We start from the raw sequence: 20,345 nt of genomic DNA, 5'->3' as shown, positions 1-20,345 counted from the left end.
TGGGCTTAATGCCAGTTTCAGGCATATGCCCTGGACGCCTACGGAGGAGCTCAAACCAATATGGTGGGCAGTGAAATTCTGGTGCCAAATGAGTGCACGGTCCCCACTCGCCATAATTAACCCTTGGGCATAACGCGATCCTATTTTGAGGCCAACCTCTGGATGCCCAACAACAAACTATTAACATGATTCAAAAGTGGTAGCATATACACTACAGACACAGAGCAACAAAGAAACAGTGACCTGTCCTGTCATATGAGTTCAGCACACAAACCTCAACTCTCAATTTTGATCAGGTCTCATAGTTTTTCCTTTGGGCCTCATCCCCAGCAAACCCCATTGTGTTGGTCAGTCACAGATGACTGGGATTAGAATTGTTGCACAGTTTGATCATTTCTGGAGCAATCTGTATCTCAGGTAGATCCGAAATCAGGGCTGTTATGGGACTAAAAACACATCATCTTGCCTCATGCCTGCATCTGGCCATTTCCCAAGTGATAGGGTTGGCAAGGGCCAGCTGTGACCTTTGACCTGGCCATTGGGACTAATAGAAGCAGTTGACCTTTCTGAATTTCTCAAGCCTTGGTTGGCATCTCTACTTTGCTCAGCTTGTCTGGGAGTTTTAGATTAGATTAGATTAGATTAGAGATACAGCACTGAAACAGGCCCTTCGGCCCACCGAGTCTGTGCCGAACATCAACCACCCATTTTATACTAATCCTACACTAATCCCATATTCCCAACAAACATCCCCACCTGTCCCTATATTTCCCTACCACCTACCTATACTAGTGACAATTTATAATGGCCAATTTACCTATCAACCTGCAAGTCTTTTGGCTTGTGGGAGGAAACCGGAGCACCCGGAGAAAACCCACGCAGACACAGGGAGAACTTGCAAACTCCACACAGGCAGTACCCGGAATCGAACCCGGGTCCCTGGAGCTGTGAGGCTGTGGTGCGAACCACTGCGCCACTGTGCCGCCCAAAGTGATTGAAAAATGCTGAGGGTGCGAGTACTGAGTTCCAACTATGAATGAAGACTGTGGTAGTATTTCAGCACCGAAAGGGGTTAATCTGGATAGCTGTCTCTTGCTGCAGTCACTACCTAGTTGTCAAACAATCCCCTCTCATTTGTCCTGATTTCACTCCTGGAGCTCAATCTCTTTGGACAGTGGAGTCACTCACATACCTTGACTTTTGCTGTGATCTGTTGGCACCACTTCCCTGGTGATTTGCTCGTTAAGAGTTTTTCAGAGACACAGGCATGCACGACCTGCAGCCCTTTCTCAGTCTCCACATTCGTTCCGAACATCACGTAGTAATGTTTAGCAGCAATTTCCACCAGCTCTTCCTCCTGGAGGGTTTATAGTGACAGCGTGTTAACCCACTTGATGAATACCCTGGTACCCACAGTGCACACTCAACCCAGAACTGCCCCAGACTGATCATGGGACAGCTGTCCCTTGAAAATAGGCAGCCCCACATTGAACTTGAGACTGGGTTTCCCAGACTGCTGGAGAGTTTCATGTCGAGCTAAATCTAGCCGAGAAAGAGAGGAGTAAAAAATAATCAGTGTTGCCAGTCCAGATCGCTGGCCAGTGACTCTCCTTGAAAATTGCTCAGGCTCTGCAGTGATGCCCTCCACAGTGGAACATCTTCATGACACTCACTATCTATAGGATCACAAATGAAGAATTGCCCACTGCGGCCTGGTACCAGAGGCCCGTCTGTATCTCAGCAAGAGTGAGAAACTTTTGGGGAGTGGGAAAGGAGTAAGAAAATATTGAAAAAAATGATTATAATCGAATAACTTAATTAGCATCTTGGATACATGTAAAAATTACGTGCGTATCATAATGAGTTGCTAATGAGATGCTAATAATATGATATATAATCATCATAAATGCTTGATTGACAGATCTCGCTGGATTGCCTACCTTCTCACACTGATATTCTCCAAATTTAATGCCTCGGACAATCTGTTGATAGATGAGATCTGTGCTGACTGGGTCCTCGCTACAGTCGTGCCAAGGTGTGAAGATCTCCTTGCGGAAAAACAGGCGCCATGCTGCATGCCGCTCCTGCCCACCCTGCTGCTTCACATACTGCTCACACTGGGAGATGGCATCCATCACATGATCTCTGCCACTGCCAAGAGAGGAGACCTAGCCGTAGGAAGAGACAGCAGTTCAGGTGAGGGGGCAACTACTGACAATTAGAATCACATTGTGTAAAATCCACTTTATTACAACTGGGAAACCCAAGCCCAGGGCTCATAGTGCCGGGTACAGTCAGAGTCAACTGGAATTGGAGAGCAGGTGAGACACATTCAGTGACAGCAGTCGTACGTTGTGGATCCTGGGTTTTAAAAACCAATGGATTGCTGGAAGGAGGCAAATTTGAGAAGGTGAGGAGTCCTGGGAATGCATGATTTAGCACGGGAAACAGTGTGATGAATCAGGATTTCAGTACACTGAGGATGTTGGGAGAAGCAGGTAGGACAGGGCATTGGAACTTAGGAGGAATCAGAGAAACAAGTTCAGAGCTTCAAAGACCAAAACTAAAGGCAAAGCAACATTTCTATAGCATCTTTCATAGCCTAAGGCACCTCAAAGCACTTTACAGCCAATTTTAAATTCTTTTTGAAATACTTTTGTATTGTAGGGAACAGAGCAAACTTCCACAGTGAAATACATAAGCAGATCATCTATTTTAAAGCTGGAACCTGCCTGATGATAGTGTTGAAAAGATGCATCAATTTTGGGATTACACGTAGGGGCATCACCTTACAATTTCTTTCACAGAATCATTACAGAAGGAGATCATTCGGCCCATTGTGTCTGCACTGGCTCTCTGAAAGAGTTCTATTCCCCCGCCTTCTCCCTGTAACCCTGCACATTCTTCCTTTTCATATAACTGTCTAATTCCCTTTTGAATGCTTCAATTGAACCTGCCTCCACCACGTTCTCAGGCAGCGCATTCCAGACTTTAACCACTCGCTGTGTGAAAAAGTTTTTCCTCATGTCACTTTTGCTTCTCTTACCAAATACTTTAAATCTGTGCCCCCTCATTCTCGATCCTTTCACGAGTGGGAACAGTTTCTCTCTATCTCCTCTGTCCAGACCCCTCATGATTTTGAATACCTCTATCAAATCACCTCTCAGCCTTCTCTTCTGCAAGGAAAACAATCCTAACTTCTCCAATCTATCTTCATAACTGAAGTTCCTCATCCCTGGAACCATTCCCCTGAATCTTTTCTGCACTCTCTCCAATGCCCTCTCGTCTTTCCTAAAGTGTGGTGCCCAGAACGGTCAATAAAGCATACAGTATCCTGGGCTTTATTAATAGGGGCATAGAGTACGAGAGCAAGGAAGTTATGTTGCACTTGTATAAGACACTAGTTCGGCCTCAGCTGGAGTGTTGTGCCCATACTTTCGGAAGGATATGAAAGCATTAGAGTTCAGAAAAGATTCATGAGAATGGTTCCAGGGATGAGGAACTTCAGTTATGTGGATAGATTGGAGAAGCTGGTGTTAAATTCCCAAAAGCTTGTTGAAGCCAATCTTTACTCAGTGTTACGTTTATTACATTAAGTAAAAGGATTAGAAACATGTTATTCCTCACTCAAAACCCCCACCAGTCTCAGTATAAGTGCTCAAGTAAAATCCCAATTAACAGCCTCCATCTGCATATAATTAAACAACTGATATACAATTAACTGCTGGGGCTGTTGATCTTGGAGAAGAGAAGATTAAGAGGAGATTTGATAGAGATGTTCAAAATCGTGAGGGGTCTGGACAGAGAAGATAGGGAGAAACAGTTCCCATTGGCTGAAGGATCCCAAACCAGAGGATGCCGATTTAAGGTGATTGGTAAAAGAATGGTGACATGACGAAAAACGTTTTTATGCAGCGAGTGGTTAGGATCTGGAATGCTCTGCCTGAAGTGTGGTGGAGGCAGATTCAATCATGGCTTTCAAAAGAGAGTTGGACAGTTACCTAAAGAGAAAAAATTTGCAGGGCTACAGGGAAAAGGCACGAGAGTGGGACTAGCTGAGTTACTCTTGCAGAGGGCCGGCACAGACACGATGGGCCGAATGGCCTCCTTCTTTGCTGAAACCATTCCATGATTCTATGATTTCCCTATTTTATTTATTAGTAACTATCTGATTTATGGCCCCTAGTTTTGGATTTGCCCACAAAAGAAAGCATTCTTTCCACCTACCCTATCCAATCCACTCATAATTTTCTATCAAGTCTCCTCCAAGTCTTCTCTTTTCTAAAGAAAAGAACCGAACTTGTTCAATCTTTCCCAGTAGCTGTAACCTCTCAGCTCTGGTACCATCCTTGCAAATCTTTTTTGCACTCTCGAGAGCTTCTATGTCCTTTTTTCCAAGTGAGTGGAAGGCAAGTAACTTTCCGAAAATGGACCAGGCACAGTTACACGGAGAAGAAATAAGGAGCTGAAAACTCTTGGCAAAATGGGGGAGGAATTTAGGGGTGGGACCTGGATTTGGCAGATCTCCACCCATTTATTTGTACCCTTTACATTGCAGGGGAGGGTCCTCCATCTGTCCATCCCCCATTCCCAGTGAAGGAGATGCGGCCAGCAGGCTAATATCATCCGACAGAATCATAGCTGCATGACGTGGGCATGCTTCCAGTGCCAGGCTGACATACCGGCTGAAGACAGAGCCCAACGTGGTTGGTTTCTCAAAGGAAATCAGTTGGTGAGTGAGCAAATAAAAGTTGGCATTGTCAGTTGGAATGACTCAAAAATTACCCTCAACTCCTCCCCACAGGGCACATGCCTAAGGAGTGCCACGAATGGCACGGGTTCCCCTCTCTTTATGCTATGGCTCTATGGTTTGGGAAGGCCTGATGATAAGTTAGCTCGGTGTGTAGATATCCTGCTCTACCTCTGGTGGTGTAACACCCTCCCAGACCCAGGGCACCCATTGGCATTCAAACTCTGGCATTGAAGTGTTGTGAATGAACAAGCATGTTGTAGGTTCGGCCTGGCACAGCAGGGAATGGATGGGCCATTGTATCAGAAGTTTCATATCTGACTCTAAAATGCAGTTAAACCACATGCCTTCCTTCAGAAGCTGCACTTGCTCAAATGGAGGACTTTCCTTACTCTGAGGCCAGTACTCAGACCAATGAGGTTCCCCTCAGTGTCACAGTCCTCTTCAACCACCTAACAGGCGTTTTCTCATGCAGGGCCCCTAATCCCATGCTGGACTCTCAGTCATCTCCTCACTCGGCCATTCCACGTCTGATCCATCTGAACCCGCCAGTCACCTCCCCAACTCAGTCCTCCTCAGCCACCTCGGCACACATTCAGATACAATTGATTGGATCCTGCAGTAACTTACTGTATCATACAGTGCAATGTAAATGGAGAATCCAAAGCAATCCTTCAGTCCAATTTTGCCTGCGAGGGACTTGCACAGCTCATTGGCTGTCGTGGCAGAATCGATGGAGACCGTACAGCTCAATCCATTCATCAGTGTCACAGTCACCTTGATTGGCTGTTTCACCTTGGTTGCCTGTGAGAAAAGTAAAAAGAATGGAGTCTGCCTGTCCACAGTAACCACCTGCAGTGACTGTATGTCTGCACTGACTGCCTGTCTACAGTGACCGCACATCCGCAGTGACTGCACGTCCGCAGTGACCGCATGTCCAGTGATCGCCCCTCCACCGCCTTTGTTCGGCGGAGAGTTTCATCTGTTGACTTTTTTTTATTAAAATAAAACCACCCAGTTTGTATATTGTTTGCAGAGCTCACCATCAATGATAACCTGTCACTAGGGACTGCATGTCTATAAAGGCTTCCTGTCTGTAGGCTGCCAGTGCCTGGCCCCAAAAACACACTGGGTGTATATCAAGAGCTGAAATGTCCTCTGATGTTGTAAACTCCAGCATCTAGCCACTACGGGGAAGGGGAGTGCCCAAGCCTCCCTCTATAACTCCCACCCCTCCCAGCTCCTAAAATCCTCAGCCAATGCTTAGATTTTTCAAAAAAAGTCCCCAACTTTGGAGGTCCAGTTTGCTTTTACACCCTGGCCCTGCCAGTACAAATAAAGCCCAATTTCCCACCCCTGCACCTGAATACCCAGTACAAATGAGTGCGAGTGGCATTAATGAACTCATTGTTCACTCTCTGCACTCAGATGGAGTTTCTCTGCCATACTTCCATACCTCCAGCTCCAGGTAGCTCGGTGGCTCCCTCCGAGCTCCATTTGCAAATGTTCGTCGCAGTCGTTCTGCACAATACGGAGCATATCCTGAAGGCCCGTCTCGTATGAAATTATGCAGATACTAATAAAAGTAAACACAAATGATGCACATCCTTCTTCACGTATAAAACATACAAAACATTCTCCATTTTAAATTGATAAGGATCATCACTATCCATTTCTGTTGCACTTTAGTCCTCTCCCATTTAACATTCTGCAGGTTTAGCGCAGGTGAAAAGCTGAGACTGTTTAGACCGACGTTTAATTGGGCATACAAACAGCATGGCAAGGTTCCAGGAGATTTATTCCACTGCGTTTAGGTGTCAGGTCTGGAACAAGGCTGTGATCATCCTGTAACTACAGTGCCAGTGCAAAGTAAACCCAAGGAAATTATAGTCAAGCTTTACAAATCTTTAGTTAGTTTTCAGCTGGAGAATTTGTTCAATTCCATGCACTACACGTCAGGAAGGATGTCAAGGCCTTGGAGAGGGTACAGAGGAGATTTACTAGAATGGTACCAGGGATGAGGGACGCCAGTTATGTGGAGAGACTGGAGAAGCTGGGGTTGTTCTCTTGGAGCAGAGAAAGTCAAGCAGGAATTTTATAGAGATATTTAAAATTATGAATGGTTTTGATAGAGTAAGTAAGGAGAAATTGTTTCCACTGGCAGAAGGGTCAGGAACCAGAGCCCACAGATTTAAAGTAATTGGCAAAAGAACCAGAGGGGAGATGAGAAGAATTTATTTTACACAGTGAGTTTTTATGATCTGCAATACACTGCCTGAAAGAGGGGAGGAAGCAGATTCAATAGTAACTTTCAAAAGGTATCTGGATAAATACTTGTAAAAGGAAATCATTTGCAGAACTTAGTGGAAAGAGCAGGGGAATGGCACTAACTGGATAGTTCTATCAAGGGACTGGCTGACACGGGTACTATGGGCCAAATGGCCTCCTGCTGTATTGAATAATTCTATGATTTCACACTGACACTAGTTATAGACGTCACATTGCATTTGTTCAGTATGAATGATCAACAGACTCTGAAAGGCCTCCCAACCGCACATCATCATAAGACGTACCACCACTCCCCCACAACCCGCAAACATTCAATGCCCAAGCTTATGCATAAACCAAGGAGATCTCGGCACCCCTCCATTATTGGCCTCATGCGCATCCCTAATTTCCTTTTCTCCACATGAGCAGTCATGCCTTCTATCTGTCAAGGCCTGGAGTCTGGAATTCCCTCCCTAAACCGCGCTGCCTCAGTACACTTTACGCCTTTAAGATGTTCTTTAAAACCTATCTCTCACCTGTCCTAATATCTCTTTATGTGACTTCTTCCCAAATTTTGTTTAATAATCACTCTTGTGCAGTGCTTGGGGATGTTTCGCTATGTTAAGGGAGCTTTATCAATGCAGGTTGTTGTTGTTGACTGCCAGTGCCCAAGGATTCAGACCACAACATGAGACATTAGGAGTAATTGTACATCACCCCTGTGTGCCTTGTCTGCCAAGGGCTCATCAGAAATTTGGGTGTACAAGGTTGATTAGCATTCAAAATGAATGGTTGGCATCTTGCATGCAGTGTGGGTCTGAATTTCCAACTTGTGTTGCTGATGGGTAAGGCTCTGTGTCTGAATTTCCCAGGAGTGGATCGGGACCTATAGTGATGCCAACCTGCCAAGTAGAGGAGGAGATCTGGGTTTGGTATTTGTAATAAGCATGGAGCTGTGTCAAGTAGACGAGGAGATCTGGGTTTGGTATTTGAAATAAGCATGGAGCTGTGCCAAGTAGAGGAGGAGATCTGGGTTTGGTATTTGTAATAAGCATGGAGCTGTGCCAAGTAGAGGAGGAGATCTGGGTTTGGTATTTGTAATAAGCATGGAGCTGTGCCAAGTAGAAGAGGAGATCTGGGTTTGGTATTTGTAATAAGCATGGAGCTGTGCCAAGTAGAAGAGGAGATCTGGGTTTGGTATTTGTAATAAGCATGGAGCTGTGCCAAGTAGAAGAGGAGATCTGGGTTTGGTATTTGTAATAAGCATGGAGCTGTGCCAAGTAGAGGAGGAGATCTGGGTTTGGTATTTGTATTAAGCATGGAGCTGTGCCAAGTAGAAGAGGAGATCTGGGTTTGGTATTTGTAATAAGCATGGAGCTGTGCCAAGTAGAGGAGGAGATCTGGGTTTGGTATTTGTATTAAGCATGGAGCTGTGCCAAGTAGAAGAGGAGATCTGGGTTTGGTATTTGTAATAAGCATGGAGCTGTGCCAAGTAGAAGAGGAGATCTGGGTTTGGTATTTGTAATAAGCATGGAGCTGTGCCAAGTAGAAGAGGAGATCTGGGTTTGGTATTTGTAATAAGCATGGAGCTGTGCCAAGTAGAGGAGGAGATCTGGGTTTGATATTTGTATTAAGCATGGAGCTGTGCCAAGTAGAAGAGGAGATCTGGGTTTGGTATTTGTAATAAGCATGGAGCTGTGCCAAGTAGAGGAGGAGATCTGGGTTTGGTATTTGTATTAAGCATGGAGCTGTGCCAAGTAGAAGAGGAGATCTGGGTTTGGTATTTGTAATAAGCATGGAGCTGTGCCAAGTAGAGGAGGAGATCTGGGTTTGGTATTTGTAATAAGCAGGGAGCTGTGTCAAGTAGAAGAGGAGATCTGGGTTTGGTATTTGTAATAAGCAGGGAGCTGTGTCAAGTCGAAGAGGAGATCTGGGTTTGATATTTGTATTAAGCATGGAGCTGTGCCAAGTAGAAGAGGAGATCTGGGTTTGGTATTTGTAATAAGCATGGAGCTGTGCCAAGTAGAGGAGGAGATCTGGGTTTGGTATTTGTATTAAGCATGGAGCTGTGCCAAGTAGAAGAGGAGATCTGGGTTTGGTATTTGTAATAAGCATGGAGCTGTGCCAAGTAGAGGAGGAGATCTGGGTTTGGTATTTGTAATAAGCAGGGAGCTGTGTCAAGTAGAAGAGGAGATCTGGGTTTGGTATTTGTAATAAGCAGGGAGCTGTGTCAAGTCGAAGAGGAGATCTGGGTTTGGTATTTGTAATAAGCAGGGAGCTGTGTCAAGTAGAAGAGGAGATCTGGGTTTGGTATTTGTAATAAGCATGGAGCTGTGCCAAGTAGAGGAGGAGATCTGGGTTTGGTATTTGTAATAAGCATGGAGCTGTGTCAAGTAGAAGAGGAGATCTGGGTTTGGTATTTGTAATAAGCATGGAGCTGTGCCAAGTAGAAGAGGAGATCTGGGTTTGGTATTTGTAATAAGCATGGAGCTGTGCCAAGTAGAGGAGGAGATCTGGGTTTGGTATTTGTATTAAGCATGGAGCTGTGCCAAGTAGAAGAGGAGACCTGGGTTTGGTATTTGTAATAAGCATGGAGCTGTGCCAAGTAGAAGAGGAGATCTGGGTTTGGTATTTGTAATAAGCATGGAGCTGTGTCAAGTAGAAGAGGAGATCTGGGTTTGGTATTTGTATTAAGCATGGAGCTGTGCCAAGTAGAAGAGGAGATCTGGGTTTGGTATTTGTAATAAGCATGGAGCTGTGCCAAGTAGCAGAGGAGATCTGGGTTTGGTATTTGTAATAAGCATGGAGCTGTGCCAAGTAGAAGAGGAGATCTGGGTTTGGTATTTGTAATAAGCATGGAGCTGTGCCAAGTAGAAGAGGAGATCTGGGTTTGGTATTTGTAATAAGCATGGAGCTGTGTCAAGTAGAAGAGGAGATCTGGGTTTGGTATTTGTAATAAGCATGGAGCTGTGCCAAGCCGAATAACAAACATGGGAACAGTCGACTTGCCAGGAAATTCCCAACCTCTCCTTTCCAGTTTGGGTTGGCAGCTCAAGGTAGCCACTGTTGCGGGTTGTTGTATTTTTATTAATGGCGTCTTCTGCAGTGTTTCAGGGACAATCTGGAGAAAGCATCAGGCTCAGGCAAAGGTTAACTCAGAACTGTTTATTTTTATATTATTCCATATACACACGCCTCAAGCCCCCTAAGCTAGCATCCTCTGTGCTGCTCCTTCATCTTCTCCAGTTTATCTCACGTGACTGTTGCCTCATCACTCTTACAGTGGGTGGGGTCTCTCGCACTATCTTTAGTATTAACCCTTTACATCCGTATACTGCAGCTACATTTCAAATTGGGCTTCATGCTGCTCCTGTCAGGACATTGTGACGATTGAATTGTGATCAAACACAAGATCCCTGTGGCTTCAAACTTTGACTGGTATCTAAGTTGGAAAGAGGCCCAAAAAACTGCCTGCTGCCTTCCTTTATAAGCTGGTTTAATGTAGTACACATGCCAGCCTGACATATTGTCAACATAAACAACTCTATTCAATCTGTCTCCAGGGTCAAGTAAAACCACCAAAGGCCAATCAACCAATTCACAAACGGGACTGTCACGACAAAGTGTAATTCACAGGGAAGAAAATGACTGACACGGTGTTAGCAAATGACAATTCATTTTTCAATTACTATCTTCAATAAATTCTCAAACTAGCTGCACAATGTGGAGGATAGTGGAAGATGCTGAACTGGTCTTAGAATGAAGCAAGGGTTATCCATGCAAAACTAAATGCAGATAGTGAACATGGGACAAAACTGTCTGTGTATGTGGAGCACAGTGGCTAACACTAACCTTTATAAACCCTTCTGTAGGTGGAAAGCAACCGACACAGAGACACATTAGAATCCAGCCTCTGGCATAAACGTTCCTGTTGTAACACCCAGACAACTGCTTACAGATCTGACAGTAAATCTCATCCCTGTAATAAGAACAAGGAAACAGTCAGAATGGCCTGAATATTGTCAGAGGAGATACAAGACTATTTCCTTTTGCATCCAATGCTCTTTCAGTTTACTGGATCACACTGATGTCATTTACATTGTGTAGTAACCTGGGGATAGGGCTTGGTTCTAGAGCTCTCTTACTGTGACACAACATAAAAATTCAAAGTAAGATAAGAAAGTAAGTTGAACTCTTGCTGGGAGAAAGGCGAGAGGAGCACTGTAACGATTGTAAGAACAGTTCAACATGTTGGACCTGGAATTCTGCGGGGCTCTCTTGCTGTCACTCCAAGGGAAAAACTGTAGAACCCCTGATGAATTTCAGGCCTGGTAAAAGGTCAGAGGGACAATGAATGTGGACATCTGTAAAACTGCTGATGCTAAACATAACAGCAAGAAATTCTTACAGCACTTGAACAAGAAGAGAGTTGTCGGAGTAAAACCAAGGCAGCCTAAAAGAAGACCGTGACTCTGCATGATTATTCTCATAGATGACTTCCTTCACCCAGCCACATGAGAAGGCACTTACTAACACACTCTCCATATAGTGAGATAATTCAAGTGGTTATAATAACTTTGGCATGAATGAGATGGAGATTCCCCAAAGCCTCAAGCAGCTTAAAAGAAACAAAACCAAGGAATGGATGGCATTTATTCAAGGGCATGAAGAGACACAAGGGGCAAGTGTTGATGGTCATCGTGAGGCAATTGATCAATGCTGGGAAGATCCCACTAGATTGGAAACAAACCAACATGACACCTATAATCAAAAAGGATGATAAAACAAATGAGACAAACACAGACATGAAGATTTCCGCTATGAGAGCAAACTGGCAAATAGGCAGCTGACAGGAGGGCAAAGATCCTGCCTGGCCAATCTCCTTGAGGAAGCAATATCTGAAGTGGATTGTGGAAAGTTTATGATTGTTTATTTAGACTTGCAGAAAGTTCTGTACATCATGCTGCTACACACACTTCTAATCAATGGGAATTTGAGGTAAAAGCAGGAAACAGGTAAGAGATTGACCAAAGTATAGAGCAATAGAAGAGTGATGCTGGAATGGGTTAGGGTTGAAGAGCTGTGTTGAGTGGCTCAGAGACCAGTCAAGTCCCAATTGTTTCCAATGCACAATAATGACTTCAATTCAATGTAAATTGTTCAGATTCTCAGATGAAACTAAATTGAAGAATCTATAAATAAAATCTGTAAGTGGGGACGCAATAGCAGATGAAATTCAACTCGGGTAAGTATGAAATATTGCACAATGGAAATAAAATGTGTGTAATATGTGAAGAGTGCTGAAATAGTTCCAGGTGAATTTGAGAGTGATCCAGGTGTTAGTGGATTTTACAAAGTCACAGCTTCTGATCTTTAAACCCAAGGAAGCACTGATTTCACATGAAGAAAGGACAGAGACCAACTTCACTGGGATCACCAGGGTTTAGCTATAGAAGGGGAAAGAGGCTGCAAAACATAAACAAGAGTAGGAAGATTAATTCAGGAGCAAGCCCAGGATTTCTACAGTTCTGAGGAAAGGTCATCGGCCTGAAACATTAACACTGTTTCTCTTTCCACCCTTGCTGCCAGACCTGCTGGGTATTTCCAGTATTCTCTGTTTTTATTTCAAGATTTCTAGCTGCAATTGGGGCTTTCTGGCTGCTGACAGAGATTGTTCAATATGCAGCTACAGGTTCCTGGGCCTGAGCAAGAGTGAGGCCCTTTGTGTGAACTGCTCAGGGACAGAGGGCGAAGGGCTTCAAATATCTTGGCCTAGCTTGCCCAGTTACAGAGCAGTAGCCAGCAATAAAGCAATTAAAATCATCTATGCTCCTAAATTAGTAGTGTGCAAGTTGGAGGGTGTCATGCTAAAACAGTTCAATGCTCCACTCAGACTAGATTTTAGTACTGCATTCATTGTGGTCATTGAGATACAGGGAGTCATTTTAACCCTAGTTCACTGGGCTGCAAACCCACAGGGTCGGGTGGGATGGCAGTTGTACATCCGCCCAATATTACTCTCCACTGGCTTGAATGGAGAGTAAAATCAGATGAAGTGTAAAACCAAAGCTGCATCCAATCCTGGCAGGTTTCCGACAGGCGCATTGGGTTAAAATTGAACGTACTAAGAGACCTTGAACCAGTGCCGAGAAGAGCTGCTATGCCAATCCGTAGCAGCAAGGGACTGAGTGATGAGGAAAGGCTCCCTTGACACAGCTTTGACAGCAAGGAGACCCGAGTGGCAAAATAGTAAGTGGCATTGACAATACTATTTAAAATAAAGCTGAATGACAGTAGGACAGTGAGGAGACGGGGGTGGGGAATTAGGGCACAGGATATTCTTGTGACAACCACTGACGGAAGTGAAGTGAAGGCACAATGAAGGACATGCTGCAACTAAAATATTTTACCATGTGTATCAATGGGATCTTACAACAGTGCTTTAGGCACCTCAACTGATCAGGAATAGCCTCACAGTACAACATCCCAAGTGTTACATGAATAACTCCTGAATGTTCCTGAACTACAACGTGCAAGGAAGTCTCACCATGCAGGACAATGAGCAGATTAGTGAAGGTTTAGCAGTGTAAGATAGTGAGAATAGTGCCACAGCACACCATTCCTTAAAAGGACAAGCCACATCTGTATAGTAACTGTGCCCAACTCACTTTCTCCTAATTTCAATGCTCAGTTCTTCTGCCATTTTATGCTGGGTTCCTGACTTATTGTAAGCAATGACAAATAGATACTCAGTACAATGTTCAAATCAAATACAGGGCATTTATTCCATTCACTGTTTGGTGTTTGAATGCTGCCAGTTTGAGTTGGCATCGTGCTGCCCCTTTATGTTACACAACACCTAACCAACTGCCCCTTGTGACTCCCATGTGCAAAGTGTAAGCCTGAGGGTTTGGCTGCCCAGACAGTCTGCTAGGATTTGAGTGGCCCTATACTTTCTTAGGCTGTGCACTGTGCGGACCCATATCTGAGTCAACCATGTCCAATATTGACTGCTTTTGTGTGGCTCTACCACTTTGGCCCATGCTGATGAACTTGGCATTTCTAAGGAGGGGATGGTTATTAATCCTATAAAGTGCACCCCACGTCTCACTGCCTGCGTGCAGTGGAGCTTCCTTCACTCGGTAACACTTCTTCCCTTCTGAGTTAAAGCTGTCCTGGGCTCCCTAGCATCATTTCAACGCTTTCTCAATCTCCCAACTGCAGTTCACTGTTGATCATGGTTTATTCTTCCTTCAGTTTCATTGGCTGCTCACCATGTGACTGAAAAATGGGAAAGGCAGGAATGAAACAACTTTCTTTCCAACCCAAAAGGAACCCTGGTTAGACCTTAACAGTAAACCTAGTCACATCCAGCTATCACATCTTGCTTGAAAATCTGACAGTATTTGTAGTTACTTTGATGTTGCAAGTTACATTGGAGAAGAAATGAAAGGAGAAGGCATTAGTTACACCTTAGGCATGAATTTATAACCAATTACCTGATGTTGGGTCTGGCAATTGCATTGCCAATGATGAAATGAAGTTTTTCCAGGTTTGACATTGGTCTGTCTGCAATGGAATTTTCAGTCAACAGTGTTTCCTCTCCATTCACTTGATTATGTGTAACCTGTGACATCAACCAGAAGGACAATGCTTACAAGAGAGTTTAGGAACCAAGTTTACAGTGTTTCAGATCGTGTGCTGGTTCCAGGAACTGGGACACTTAGCCACTGGGAAAATGGTAGAATTCGGTCAGTGCATCATCTCCAGTGTCATATTCTAGAGAAAAGCCTGATCTAGTTTTCAAACAGCCATGAACATGCTGAGTAAGGTCAGTCAATGGCTCCGGTATTTACGGGGAAGATGCAGGATGGAAACCTGATAAGACCAGGGATGTGGAGGTCCTGAGAAATTTAACAGCAGGACCTCATTATCATATTTTTCTTCTGTTTCCCACCTGGCAGCCAGCCAAATTGAGAGGCTGGCCAGTTGCCAGGTGGGAAGAGCAGCAGCAGGAGGCTGCAGTAGGGGATTTATTGGGATAGCAATTGCAGGGCAAGCTCCAAATCAAGGGTTGGGAAGTGTGATCAGCTGATTCTGAATCAGGCTGCAAATTGGAGGTTTGGGGAAAAGGTCGTCAGAAGCTGCAGAAAGAGGCTGTCATCAGCAAAGGGAGGCTGAGGATTTGCTTGAGGGGCTAGGGGTGGGGGAGACCTCCTGCTCCTCCTGACCCACAAGGAGTGCTGTAAAAGGCACATCCATTCTGGAGTTGGCAGCTCCCATCGATCTTTCGCTGCCCGATTCCTGAAGTCCAGGGAGACCCGACTGGCAGCAGTTAAATTTAAATCAATTTAAATATGATAATGAAGAGTCCCGACTCTCCAAGATGGGACACGCGTACGGCTCAGAACCCACTGCCATAAAAACAACAACTGGTCCGTACACAACAGGTTGGGGATGCATTTTTTTTTTAAGGGTTAACCAACCCCGTAGCACCCCCCCCCCCCACCATACCCCCAACCCCTACCACCTGCTTTTGTGCAGAGGTTAATATCAAGGTCGATATATCAGAATGTGGAGGGAGATAAACTATAAGTCAACACTGAAGGATCTCCCTCTTCGATGATAATGTTCACTGAACACCCATTAAGACCAAAATATTCAACCCTTCAAAGCCTTATGGCGGAGCTGACAGATGAACATCATTAAACAGGAGACCATAGGTTTCTGCTGTAGAACAATTAAATAATACACAGGGAAATACAATTTCAGCCAACACATTGATGCAGAAAATAGAGAACCCTTCCAAATCTGTATTAAGTAATCATTATGGGTTACTAACCAGGGGAAAAACTCATTAAAGAACACAACCAGCTTTCAGTGTTACTGACCAGCATGCTTATTTGACTGACATGCACTAACACTGTTCCTATGTCATTGCATGTATTGCGATGATGACAATGTTGGTTTTAGGGTTAAATCATCACTCACATTTAACTTAGAGGATAGATTCTTGTTCAACTTCTTGGAGTTCCTTCCCTGGTTCTGGCCCTGGAAATGAAGGGAAACTTGAGTCACTGTTCAATGTGAGTCAGTGCTGTTCGTCAAATAGAAATATATTACTCCTCATGACCTCCCACATAATTTCTGAAAACCTCTAAATATTGGTATATATTCCATGCTCATTTTCTCCCTTGCAAGATATTCACTGCCACAGTGAAATATTCGCTGGCCGAAAGACTGGAAGTCTGCACCTGCTGGTCACCACATCATCTTCAGCTGACGGGGAATATCCGGCCAACATTCACCACAGATCATCCAGTCCGGCCAACATTCACCACAGAGCATCCAGTCCGGCCAACATTCACCACAGAGCATCCAGTCCGGCCAACATTCACCACAGAGCATCCAGTCCGGCCAACATTCACCACAGAGCATCCAGTCCGGCCAACATTCACCACAGAGCATCCAGTCCGGCCAACATTCACCACAGAGCATCCAGTCCAGACTACATTGACCACAGAGCATCCAGTCCAGACTACATTCACCACAGATCATCCAGTCCAGACTACATTCACCACAGATCATCCAGTCCAGCCGACATTCACCAAAGATCATCCAGTCCAGACTACATTCACCACAGATCATCCAGTCCATCCGACATTCACCAAAGATCATCCAGTCCAGACTACATTCACCACAGATCATCCAGTCCAGACTACATTCACCACAGATCATCCAGTCCAGCCGACATTCACCAAAGATCATCCAGTCCAGACTACATTCACCACAGATCATCCAGTCCAGACGATATTGACCACAGATCTTCCAGTCCAGACTACATTCACCAAAGATCATCCAGTCCAGACTACATTCACCACAGATCATCCAGTCCAGCCGACATTCACCAAAGATCATCCAGTCCAGACTACATTCACCACAGATCTTCCAGTCCAGACTACATTCACCACAGATCATCCAGTCCAGACGACATTGACCACAGATCATCCAGTCCAGACGACATTGACCACAGATCATCCAGTCCAGACTACATTCACCACAGATCATCCAGTCCAGACGACATTGACCACAGATCATCCAGTCCAGACTACATTCACCACAGATCATCCAGTCCAGACGACATTGACCACAGATCATCCAGTCCAGACTACATTCACCACAGATCATCCAGTCCAGCTGACATTCACCACAGATCACCCAGTCCAGACTACATTCACCACAGATCATCCAGTCCAGACAACATTCACCACAGATCATCCAGTCCAAACTACATTCACCACAGATCATCCAGTCCAGACTACATTGACCACAGATCATCCAGTCCAGACTACATTCACCACAGATCATCCAGTCCAGCTGACATTCACCACAGATCATCCAGTCCAGCTGACATTCACCACAGATCATCCAGTCCAGACTACATTCACCACAGATCATCCAGTCCAGACTACATTCACCACAGATCATCCAGTCCAGACTACATTCACCACAGATCATCCAGTCCAGACTACATTCACCACAGATCATCCAGTCCAGACTACATTCACCACAGATCATCCAGTCCAGCCGACATTCACCAAAGATCATCCAGTCCAGACTACATTCACCACAGATCATCCAGTCCATCCGACATTCACCAAAGATCATCCAGTCCAGACTACATTCACCACAGATCATCCAGTCCAGACTACATTCACCACAGATCATCCAGTCCAGCCGACATTCACCAAAGATCATCCAGTCCAGACTACATTCACCACAGATCATCCAGTCCAGACGATATTGACCACAGATCTTCCAGTCCAGACTACATTCACCAAAGATCATCCAGTCCAGACTACATTCACCACAGATCATCCAGTCCAGCCGACATTCACCAAAGATCATCCAGTCCAGACTACATTCACCACAGATCTTCCAGTCCAGACTACATTCACCACAGATCACCCAGTCCAGACGACATTGACCACAGATCATCCAGTCCAGACGACATTGACCACAGATCATCCAGTCCAGACGACATTGACCACAGATCATCCAGTCCAGACTACATTCACCACAGATCATCCAGTCCAGACGACATTGACCACAGATCATCCAGTCCAGACCACATTCACCACAGATCATCCAGTCCAGACGACATTGACCACAGATCATCCAGTCCAGACTACATTCACCACAGATCATCCAGTCCAGCCAACATTCACCACAGATCATCCAGTCCAGACGACATTGACCACAGATCATCCAGTCCAGACTACATTCACCACAGATCATCCAGTCCAGACGACATTGACCACAGATCTTCCAGTCCAGACTACATTGACCACAGATCATCCAGTCCAGCCGACATTCACCACAGATCATCCAGTCCAGACTACATTCACCACAGATCATCCAGTCCAGACTGCATTCACCACAGATCATCCAGTCCAGACTACATTCACCACAGATCATCCAGTCCAGACTACATTCACCACAGATCATCCAGTCCAGACTACATTCACCACAGATCATCCAGTCCAGACTACATTCACCCCAGATCATCCAGTCCAAACTACATTCACCACAGATCATCCAGTCCAAACTACATTCACCACAGATCATCCAGTCCAGCTGACATTCACCACAGATCACCCAGTCCAGACTACATTCACCACAGATCATCCAGTCCAGACTACATTCACCACAGATCATCCAGTCCAAACTACATTCACCACAGATCATCCAGTCCAGACTACATTGACCACAGATCATCCAGTCCAGACTACATTCACCACAGATCATCCAGTCCAGCTGACATTCACCACAGATCATCCAGTCCAGCTGACATTCACCACAGATCATCCAGTCCAGACTACATTCACCACAGATCATCCAGTCCAGACTACATTCACCACAGATCATCCAGTCCAGACTACATTCACCACAGATCATCCAGTCCAGACTACATTCACCACAGATCATCCAGTCCAGACTACATTCACCAAAGATCATCCAGTCCAGACTACATTCACCACAGATCATCCAGTCCAGACTACATTCACCACAGATCATCCAGTCCAGCCGACATTCACCAAAGATCATCCAGTCCAGACTACATTCACCACAGATCATCCAGTCCAGACGATATTGACCACAGATCTTCCAGTCCAGACTACATTCACCAAAGATCATCCAGTCCAGACTACATTCACCACAGAGCATCCAGTCCAGACTACATTCACCACAGATCATCCAGTCCAGCCGACATTCACCAAAGATCATCCAGTCCAGACTACATTCACCACAGATCTTCCAGTCCAGACTACATTCACCACAGATCACCCAGTCCAGACTACATTGACCACAGGTCATCCAGTCCAGACGACATTGACCACAGATCATCCAGTCCAGACGACATTGACCACAGATCATCCAGTCCAGACGACATTGACCACAGATCATCCAGTCCAGACTACATTCACCACAGATCATCCAGTCCAGACGACATTGACCACAGATCATCCAGTCCAGACTACATTCACCACAGATCATCCAGTCCAGACGACATTGACCACAGATCATCCAGTCCAGACTACATTCACCACAGATCATCCAGTCCAGCCGACATTCACCACAGATCATCCAGTCCAGACTACATTCACCACAGATCATCCAGTCCAGCCGACATTCACCACAGATCATCCAGTCCAGACGACATTGACCACAGATCATCCAGTCCAGACTACATTCACCACAGATCATCCAGTCCAGCCAACATTCACCACGGATCATCCAGTCCAGACGACATTGACCACAGATCATCCAGTCCAGACTACATTCACCACAGATCATCCAGTCCAGACGACATTGACCACAGATCTTCCAGTCCAGACTACATTCACCACAGATCATCCAGTCCAGCCAACATTCACCACAGATCATCCAGTCCAGACTACATTGACCACAGATCATCCAGTCCAGACTACATTGACCACAGATCATCCAGTCCAGACTACATTCACCACAGATCATCCAGTCCAGACGACATTCACCACGGATCATCCAGTCCAGACGACATTCACCACGGATCATCCAGTCCAGACTACATTCACCACAGATCATCCAGTCCAGACTACATTCACCACAGCTCATCCAGTCCAGACTACATTCACCACAGATCATCCAGTCCAGACTGCATTCACCACAGATCATCCAGTCCAGACGACATTCACCACAGATCATCCAGTCCAGACTATATTCACCACAGATCATCCAGTCCAGACTACATTCACCACAGATCATCCAGTCCAGACTACATTCA

At 45.2% G+C, this 20,345-nt stretch overlaps 1 protein-coding gene across 2 annotated transcripts in view; it reads right to left on the bottom strand.

Annotated features, from left to right (window-relative positions):
* The window catches only part of LOC137375134 (unconventional myosin-VIIa-like), a 348,920-nt gene that overhangs the window by 223,772 nt on the left and 104,803 nt on the right, over positions 1–20,345 (bottom strand). For both annotated transcript variants that reach the window (XM_068041805.1, XM_068041806.1), the window contains exons 25-31: positions 16,010–16,069; positions 14,518–14,645; positions 10,871–10,997; positions 6,207–6,326; positions 5,381–5,554; positions 1,941–2,168; positions 1,193–1,357 (exon numbers count right to left, since the gene is read on the bottom strand). In XM_068041805.1, the coding sequence (XP_067897906.1) occupies positions 1,193–1,357; positions 1,941–2,168; positions 5,381–5,554; positions 6,207–6,326; positions 10,871–10,997; positions 14,518–14,645; positions 16,010–16,069 (1,002 nt within the window). The remainder of the gene's footprint in view (positions 1–1,192; positions 1,358–1,940; positions 2,169–5,380; positions 5,555–6,206; positions 6,327–10,870; positions 10,998–14,517; positions 14,646–16,009; positions 16,070–20,345) is intronic.

Source organism: Heterodontus francisci, chromosome 11 (assembly GCF_036365525.1).
Source record: "Heterodontus francisci isolate sHetFra1 chromosome 11, sHetFra1.hap1, whole genome shotgun sequence".
Lineage (NCBI taxonomy): Eukaryota > Metazoa > Chordata > Chondrichthyes > Heterodontiformes > Heterodontidae > Heterodontus > Heterodontus francisci.
The sequence above is the reverse complement of the archived record's forward strand: the minus strand, read 5'-3'. Positions and strand labels throughout refer to the sequence as shown.